General features: G+C 40.3%; 1 protein-coding gene across 2 annotated transcripts in view; it reads right to left on the bottom strand.

Annotated features, from left to right (window-relative positions):
* Nucleotides 1-370: 370 nt before the first annotated feature.
* The window catches only part of GUCA1C (guanylate cyclase activator 1C), a 51035-nt gene continuing 41503 nt past the window's right edge, over nucleotides 371-9902 (bottom strand). For both annotated transcript variants that reach the window (XM_080376187.1, XM_080376186.1), the window contains exons 2-4: nucleotides 8388-8537; nucleotides 5580-5667; nucleotides 371-1909 (exon numbers count right to left, since the gene is read on the bottom strand). In XM_080376187.1, coding sequence (XP_080232313.1) covers nucleotides 1779-1909; nucleotides 5580-5667; nucleotides 8388-8537 — 369 coding nt within the window. In that variant the 3' untranslated portion in view covers nucleotides 371-1778. The remainder of the gene's footprint in view (nucleotides 1910-5579; nucleotides 5668-8387; nucleotides 8538-9902) is intronic.

The raw sequence follows: 9902 nt of genomic DNA, 5'->3' as shown, positions 1-9902 counted from the left end.
TTTGAAGTCTGGCTGTGAGAAAACTGATACTGACAATGACATCTTAATGTGTCAATGATGAATAAATACAAGAGCTTAAAATCTGAACCACCAGCAATCTCATACATCATTCTCTCTCTTTTTTTTTTTTTTTTTTTTAAAAGAGTATATAAGAGATTCAAATGTCAGAACTATAATGTCAGAACTGTTTATAATGTCAAGTGATGCATGTTGCATACTCTTAGTATATTCCATTGATCAAACCAGAACCTGGGATAATAATTGCAGATGATGGAGCACATTTCATGTGCAAATGGACGTAGATTTGAAGTGAATTTGCAAGAAAAACATTTTCATATTGAAATGTTAATAATTGTTCTGTTAAACCTGCACCAATCCATGCACACTTTATTTTGCATAATGCTGATGCTTCTAACAATAATAAATATTAGTGTGATGCCTGCAGGGCACTGTCAGCCAAGGAGGATTTATTCTCAGGATATAATGTAGTAATTTGATAAAACTTGTTGCAGACTTGAGAGAGAATCAATCCCAAGAGAACCAGAGAGAACTGTAATTTTCCCCTTGCAGACAGTTCACAGCAGTTCCGTTTCAGCTCATATAATTATCCTTGCTCTTTATAAACTAAGGTTGAGCTGGTTTTAGCCTGGTTTCCTAAGAAAATGAGGCATAAGTGCTTGTGCTATCTGCAGATGCCTTCCCTGCCCTCCTAACAGCTACCACCTTCAGAGACAATTGAAACGCAGTTTGAAAGAAGGTAGAAGTTTCAAAGAGACTAAACTGCTAAAAGCTTTCGCCCAGGTATCTGGGCTGGGCGAAGATACCTAAATTACTACTCTCTGACAGGGAAAGACAGAAGAATTCAGCTGTTAAACAGGCTGTTTGGCAGAAGCCAGCAGTTGCATCAGCAGAGATGAATTGTGATACTTCTTACCTTTTGCCTCACGCAGCTGTGGCAAAAAGCCCAGTGAAAATGAATTGGTTTGAAAAGGAGGGCATGTGAGTCAAAGGACACAAAACAGAGTGCTTACAAAATGATTTGGGTTTCGCTATTCTTTGAACTTCTAATTTTACCCTACAAAGATAACAAAATTTCATTCCGGTGCTTCTATATAAAAGGTTAATTTGAAAGAACAGCAGCTGAACCCTGCCAAAACCATCAAACCATCACGTTATTTTAATTTATGCATGTAATAAAGTCAAGAGCGGTAGACAGATTGTTAAAGAGGATGCACATCTCAGGAATATTAAGCTGGCTGAGGTGTTTCCCAGAGAACTTACACCAATTTTGAGTACTGATTAGAGCAAATGTTAGGTTAATGGAAACCAGGCTTCATTCTTAATTGATCTGGATAGAACCCAGCCCTACCTAGAAGTTTATGTTCACACTTTAAATAGCAGGTCAAAGAGCCTGTGCTTAAAAGAAGACATTTATTAACTCCATGTTTTCTATAAAGATTGCATTTTGTGATATTTCCATTATTTTATTGATTAGTCTGAACAGTGTTCATAGAGACCAAGCAAGTTATATGTAATGCATCAAAGTAGCTTTTCTGTTATATATAAGCAAAGGGTTGTGTTCTGTGGCTGCCACAGTTATTACTGAGGGAAAGAATACAGAAAAAAAAAAAACGGAGTCAAGAGTGAAAATTGTTACTCCTGGAGCAGGTTGCTCGATATTGCCCGGGCAGGCTTTGATGACATCGAGCTTTCTGAAAATATCAACTATTATCTTCCTTGAACTGATGCCACAGATGCCACATCTGTCGCTGGATCCTTCAGACGCTGTGCCTCCTGCCGTTCTGTATGACTTTGAGTACGTTGGAAAGGTCAAAATTCTTTGTAATCAATTCCATTAGGCCCTCATCTCCTTCCACGCCATTGATAAATTCTTCTAAAGTCAGTTCCCCTGAAAGGAAGCCAGATACTCCTTAGGAACCCAGAAACCCAGCACTCCCTCTCAAGCCAACACAAGGCCAGCCGTGCCCGATGGACCCCCTCTGGAAGGTTTCTGTTCTCTGCTGACAGGCGGATGCAGGAAGAGTATTTGCTAATTTTTTTTCCCCACTTTGCATCAGATCCTGGAACTCAGAATCACCTTTTATCTGTTAAAATGGTTCAAACACAACTGTCACTGGTCTAAGGCAACTGTGAGTACTCAGTACCTGTGGCGACATAAAAGTATGAAGAATGTATCAAGGCTGAATTTAGATGTATGGACCTCGCTGAGCTAACTTAAATTTATCTTATAACTGGTTTTAACAGAGATTAGGGTGTGATTTGCTGAGGATTACCAGGCATACTCCCCGTGTTGACTACTTGGATTATTTAGGGCCATAATAAGATGTACAAAAAAGTCACTTGAGTGGTTTGATTAGATACCTTCTTCCAAGCAACCGAAATGGTCATTTAGAATGTGATTTTTTGGGCTCAGGTCAAAATCAGGTAATACCTTGGAAGTTGCAGGACAACTATAAGATCTCTTTTATTGAGGAGCAGGAATGCCTGTTAGTGTTCTTCTTTTCCTGCTCCCTTCCCTGTTAGCGAAGGTGAAGGCCAGTTCTAGTTGTGTGCCTGCTCGCATCGTGCACGGGGACGTACCCAGTTCTCCAGTTAGGAGTTATTCCAGTGATACACGGGGGTGTACCCAATTCTCCAGTTAGGAGTTATTCCAGTGATACACGGGGGTGTACCTAATTCTCCGGTTAGGAGTTATTCCAGTGTTACTGCCTGTTTTTCCCTGAGAGGGGAAACAGAGTTTGGTTTAATACGAAGAGCTTGAGTCTTTCCTCTGGGAACGGTTTAAAGTTTCTTGTTCAAATCACAAGAATGAATAATTTCTTACTGAAATGAGAAATGACAAGAGGCCAGGCAAAGAGGAAAATAGCTGGATGAGTTGGGGCTCCAGCGTGCCGGGGAGCAGCAGTTCAAGTCATGTGCACTGCTGGTGAGTGCTTAGCTCGATGCTTTGGGCTGGTTTCAGATTTAAGCACTCCCCGGAGTTTTTTTTGTTATTTGGATTTTGTTCATGGCAGCCTTGGAAACTTCATTTGATGTGAAAAAGGAAAATGACCATAATTTTAAAAATGTGAAACCCACTTTCTACCCCTGGGCAGTAAAGGCTGCTTCCTCTTCAGTCATATTGTTATCCCACACCTGGGTTCTGCACCCGGCGTGCCAGCGCCGATCCCCGCACAGAGCCCACATTTCATTTATTGCACGTCTGCGCCAAGGTGGTGCTGGGTGGTAAATCCACCCACCAGCACACCTCTCTACCCCCAAGGCAGCGCTTGGTACACACTTGGAACACTTGTTTACAATTACCTTTAGTCACAATTCCTGCTGGTTCTTAGGAGGCTGTGCACTTTCTGTGGGGAGGGGGCTTTGTTAGTAGGGGGCTCTCTTTGCTCCAGGGGGGATGTTCTAGTGTGCTAACTGGCGTAGTTCACACATACTTCCAGTAATTTTCTGTTTAGTCTCATTAACCATTTGGTTCTGCTTGAGCTTATCTTGTTGTGCCCCAGCTTGACATATTTATGGGTCTGTTCCTGCTCCCAAGGCCCATTTTTGTTAACTGTAAGGATTAACTAACATCCTCTATTTTTCAAGTTCTTTTTTTTTTTTTTTTTCCTATACATACTTACTTCTTTTCCCCCTCTCCTTTTTTAAAAAAAGTAAATAATAAATAAATATATTCATATTTATATCACATAAAATAATAATAAAGTAATAGATATTAAAAATTGTATCAATATGGGTCCTCCCTGCACTGGTGAGCAGGCTCATATCCACACTATTAAAGTGGAAAGACGTCCCTTGACAGAAGGTCTGGCTCTTGGGCTTCAACGAGAGGAGCAAGACCCTCTCCAGGGGCTGGCGTGGAGTGCCCTGAGGATGTTTGTGCCTCCCCTCTCAACACCAGAGCCCCTACATAAACCATCCCAGGAGCAGAGACAGAACAAGCCACCTCTCTAAGCTCATCTGCGTCCTCCTGCGTTGCCACTGGTGCACTCACTGCCTCTGAGCTCCCATCCCAGGCACTGCCCTTACTGCCCATCTCCTCTCTGTGTTGCCTTTTGGCTGGATGAGGGCTCATCAGATGGACATGTGGCATCATTTTCCTCTTTATGCAGGTCAAGTGGTCTTGAATTCCTTCCTCTTGACCCCAGGTTATATATTTAAAAGTACCAATACCAGCATGCAGGCACACAAACACCGCACTGGGTCTCAGATTTCCTTGAGCTAATGAAAATAAATTGCAAAGTCATCAGGAGATTTGTTTTAAGAATCACTCCTTACAACCATGGGATTATTTCTTGTATTTTAATATGAGGAAGGACATTGCAACTTCCTTGTCTATTTGCCCATTTCTTTAATAGGAAGCTACAAGAAAGTAGCATAGTTGAAGGTAAACTTGGTAAAATTTTTCCCATGCCTCAGGTGGAGCCAGTCCTGCTGCCCTGCAGCTATTTAAAAAATAACTTAACTATGGAAAGCAGTTTGAAATGGGAGTATTATGAAGATAGTTTTGAATAATTCATGTTCTGGCATTTCATTCATAAAATGTAAGGTGCAAAAGTTACTTTTTTCAGCTGACGCTCTAGCTCAGATAGAGTTATTACTTGCAGTAAACATATGGTCAAAGAGGGGGCCAAAGTACAAATAATCATAGAATTTGGGTTAGATTCTAGAATATGACTATTTGGAGGTTTTTGGTAACTTGCCTTCACCTAAAAGATGAGCCAAGCAGGTGGGGGAAAAATCCTCCATGAATTATTCACGTGCATCACAAGATCACTGTTTATACTCTGATGAAATGTCGCAAATAGCTTTTCAAAAAAATAACCTTAATGCACCAAATCAGACCAGAAAAATCAACCAAAAAATGCCCAGAATTCCTGGCTGGGATCTGGTTTTGTTCTGCAATGCTTTCCTAAAATTCCTAATTTGTCAATGATTGCAGTAATTGATGTAAAGTGTCATTGCCAGTGGAAGGAGGATCTTCATGATTAGAAGTACAAGGGAAGACATTTACATGAGACAAGTTTTCTATTAGAAAACACTCTCAAGCAGTGAATGAAAGTTTTAGTTTCCAAATGCAAGTCACAATGGCTTAGTCTAGCTATCTTGAGAAAAAAAGGATAGCATGTGTCTTAGCATGTGTTAACAGTCAGCCTTCAAGGGACATCCAACATGCTGTCCGATCTTTAGAACATGCTAGAGCATATGGTAGCATGCATCTTGATTAGTTTTCTTATCCAGTTTAGAGGAAGCCAACACAAATATACTACACCTCCCCCTCATGAAACTTTTATTTTGCTGTGCAACCAGGGCACACAAATAGTGCGAGACCTCTGTGGTTTAGCCCCTACTGCATGTAATTCCCGTGTCAGCTTAATAGAGTCCGTTAATTTACACTTCACTGTAAAGCTGAAGTGATCTGAGTAAAGACGAACAGATTCCAGCTTTCACTTAATCTAAAAGTCACTTCTTCAGTGGCGTGTTCCACTCCCCTCTTGATCCCAGGCTTCCTTGGGGAGGTAGCTCCCTGCCAATGCCAACAACCCCTCGATTCTTACCGTCATTGTTCACATCTATCTTCTGAAATACCATGTTGGTGAAGTCTTCAGCTGACATGTCGCTGTGGCCATTAATAGCCTGGATAGCCTGAAGGCAGAAAACCCAGAAAGTTCTTTCAGACTTTTTTCCATCAAGTTTTGAAAACAATACTCTGGCAACTGCAGTCATTGCCATGCAACTCTTCGGATCACCAACCCTTTCAAAAATCACTAAATAAATAGCTGTTTCAAGTAAATCTTCACTAATGAAGATTGGAAATTTAATTAACATAACACAGTCTGAAGATTACAGACTAATTTACATATCTCTGAAGGTCTTCTGAAATCATGTGGCACCTCTGCTCTGCAATACACTTTAGATTCCACACCAGCATCTTTATCTGGCCCTAGAGAGTTTGGTGTCTTTGGAGAGTGCCCTATCGTCTGTGTGATTTAAATGTAGTGGTGTTTTTCACAGCTGGAAGTACATGCAGAGAAAGCCTAAATCGTTTTTTCTATTAAGATATGTTTAACTTAAGTCAGACCAGCAGTCCTGGAAGCTGGCAGAATTTGCTTGTCCTCCAAAGAAATTAAGAAACCCAGAAGTCTCTTTTCTACTTTTTCTGTGGCAAAAGGACCCTATATTTGGAATAAAGGTATAAATGATTATTTTTGCAAAAGTATGTCCCCTTCACTGAGGCAGTCATTTTTGCATTATGGTGTTCATTTGGGTTAATAAAATAGGAGCCTGTGTGTTAATAGTCAGTGGTTCAGGTGCAACAAGCATGTGTTTATAGAGCGAGATTCAAATTTGATATCCCAATTAGTAAGTGACTGGGAAAATACTTGCATATATAATTATAAATATACATGCATGTGTTCTATAATGGGCATACTATAGAATTTTTTTTTCTACACCTGAATTGTCTTGACCTGAACTGTGTTGTGCAAGATAATACACCGTATATGCCAGCTGTTTCTTTCAGTATTCCTGATATGACAATAGAATTAATTACATTTAAATAAAATGTAAGTTAAACCTGTTCAGCACTGATGTGGAAATCTTGACCTTCACTGTATTTATCTTACTTTGCACAAACAAGTTCCAAAAGGCAGCAAGAATTTTACAAAACTAGGTACACACACTTGTTTGTATTACCAATCCATTCTTCGGATACTTTTGGTGCTTTATATGCCTGACCCTGATGCGGTCTTCAGAAGAAAGTTGTGCCTCTGCCACAGTTACAATGGTTGTAAGTGCTGAGTAAAGCAGTGGTTCCTGAAGTGCTTGAATCCCTGACTACCACAGAATCACCATAAATAATAAAATAAAATAACTGGGCTGTTAAAAGGCGTTGAGAGGGTGCATGGCTGCCTGGAAGGAATTTTGATGGTTGATAGTCATTTGTTGGTTCAAAGTATGCATAGCTGCAGGGCCAGGTGAAGTTTTAATAGGACTTCTGTGATTTAACTTAATGCCTCAGATATGGCATATCTTTTTGGACAAGCCCTTGTTTACTGATGCTTAGTATAAGCAGGGCCCCTAATGACTGTGAGCCTGTATTTTTGTTTTTGTTTAGAGCCTGCTGATTTTAATCTAGCCTAGGTTAAATGGCACAGGCAGGTTTAAGTTAAAGTTCTCGTACTCCAAAAGAGAAGAAAACACACAGATTTTTAAACTGGTTTAAAAGCCAGATAAGTTGAAAAAGAAATCTTTATATTAAAAGGATTGTAATGCTGTTTTTGAGTAGATCCCGAGAAAAAACTCAGTTGCCTCACTACCTCTGGGTGAAAAATGATGGAGAATATCTGCAAAAGAAAGATGTCATTAGTCTTAAATGAGGAGAAATCTGGGAGATGAAGCCTCTCCTTCTACCTTTAGAAAGCTGCTCTTTGGAAGGTGATGCATCAGCGTTATTTGTTCTACCCCATGGCTCCATCTGGCTCCAGTTCCTTTTAATTTGGGCAGTGGCTCTTGAAAATCTGAAACAGTGACTAGCCAGGCACCAGCAGTGATACAGAAGCCAGGAAAAGTATGTTCCTTGTTTATTATGACATTAAATCCCTATTTAGATTTTATTCTCCCTGCAGCAAAACCTTGATCTGTAACAAGTCCTGTACATTTAGGGAGAGTATTAAGTCATTCATATTTGCAAGGAGCCCTGTAATACCTTTTGGATTAAACCAGCAGGTTGAAAAATACAGAGATCATTTAAAAAAAAGAATTGCACTGCTTTGGTTTTATGGGTTTCAAATGGATCCATTTTCAGCAAAATTTTCTACAGTATTTGTATTCACACGGCACTGCATGATTTAGTGGTAAAATTACATTTCCCCAGTTTAATTTTAAAATATGGGCGATGGCATTTGTACTAAACAAATCTAAAAGCCTTTCAAAAAATTAAAATACTGGATTATTTTGATGAGATCTGTATTGTTTCTTGCAGCAAGTTCTGTTTGAGAAGCCAGTTTTCCACAACAGGCTGGCACAAACACTTGCAACCAGCTGTTTTATTCATTATACTGCTTCAGTTCCGCTCTGCCTTGTAGTATAGTTTATCACGATAATCTCTCTACCTTTTCTACAATTTTTCACTTTCAGTAAAGCATTATATCTGTAGAACTATGGGTTAAAGCAAAATACTACTTAGATATTTTTATTTCAATAAGTGAGAAACGAAGGGCAGGAGTGTCACTAGCCAGAACAATTCTGGTTTTACAGCTGTAAAACATTAGGTAAAGTGCAGACAATCCGTTTACAACACATGATGAACCACAGGGGCAACGTACCGTGTCAAATACTCTTGCTATTGGTCATAACTTGCTTACCGTGAATATGCTTATTAGTTCTTTTTTGTCAATACATCCGTTTCCATCAGCATCATATAGCTTAAAATACCATTTCAATTTTTGGTCAATTTTCCCTCGTATGACCAAGTTTATTGCAGCTATGAACTCCAAGAAGTCTATAAATCCATCCTAAGAGAGAGAGAAAAATAAAGCACATATTTAACATTGGGTTGCTGTTTGTTCTGGCAATTTCACAGAAACAGGTCATCGAATTCTCAGTCATACACACCGATTTATAAAGCGCTTTAACATAGAAACCTCCTGTGGTGTTTGAAAAGGATGCACTCAACTGGAAGTGCAATAGGAAGGGGTGTTAGCACAGACAGTTTTGTTCTGCCCTGAAAGCCGGGGGCAGCATGGGTGGGGAGTGAGTTAGTTCTGAGCAATTGTTATTGACCCTTTTTTGAGTAGAAGAGAAAGAGGTTTGTGCTAGACACGTGAAAAAGGGGAACCTGAGATATCTGATTTGGTACTAATGCGATACCTACAGCGGGTTTGCTTAAATTCACTTGGGTACTCAGAACTACAGATGGTTTTCAGTGCAACAGAGCTGTTCCAGGTGTTACCCATCCCAGAGATCATGTGCTAAGAGTTACACGTAGTAACCAATAACCTGGCATGGAGCCCAGGTGCTGTGGTTTATCCGTGTAAACCCCAGGTCTCTCTGACCAATACATTTCACATGGGATGTAAAGCCTTCAAGTCATAAACTCGTTTCTAAATAGTAAGGATTGGGGATAGTCCTAGGGAAAGAGCATTTCAGATCAATTTAATTTCATATTTTCTGCTTCCTTCTCTGAAGCTACTGATGGAAGCCTGTCAAGGACAAGCCTCAATGGTCAGGTTCCTCAGTTTCTGTGAAAATGTGGTGAGGATGGAAGAAACAGTTGCTGAATTTGGAGAGTGCTTGCTCCAACTGTTTCTCCTGTGCATGTAGAAAGAATTAACAACTGGTAAATTTAATCTTGTGATCTTTACATTGGTCATAATCCAATTGCATGGAAAACCTTGGAAGGGCTGTCATCAGTTTCAGATGGTCTGTGATTGAGAAGAGAAGGCTGGATAAGTACGTAGTAGGTTTAGCATGTTACTAATTTTTATTCTCGTATATCAACACATATCTTGCCAGCTGAGGTTTTGCAATCAGCAGGCATTAATCGGCCCTCAAGACTGTACTAGACTAAAGGAAAAGTCCCGTAAAGGCGCGGTGTGACTCAGTGCCACGCTTGTAGCGCTTGTTTGGATTTCTGTGCAAGGCTTTTTGGTCAGAGTAGCACCCAAGAGGTAAATCCAATGTTTCAAACACACCAGATTCAATGTGCACGCAGAAACGGTGCATGTCTAACTGGTGCAGCCTCAGCACCGCTTCCCAGACCCGCTGCACAGGTTCTGCTGTGGTTGCTGGGTTTGCTCTGATTGCAATCATAGCAAACACAGCAAAGGCAGACGCCCTTCAGCCGCTGTTCGGGATTAGATGAAATTTGGCAGTAACTG

Source organism: Falco punctatus (genome assembly GCF_963210335.1).
Source record: "Falco punctatus genome assembly, chromosome: 2".
Classification (NCBI taxonomy): domain Eukaryota; kingdom Metazoa; phylum Chordata; class Aves; order Falconiformes; family Falconidae; genus Falco; species Falco punctatus.
The sequence above is the reverse complement of the archived record's forward strand: the minus strand, read 5'-3'. Positions and strand labels throughout refer to the sequence as shown.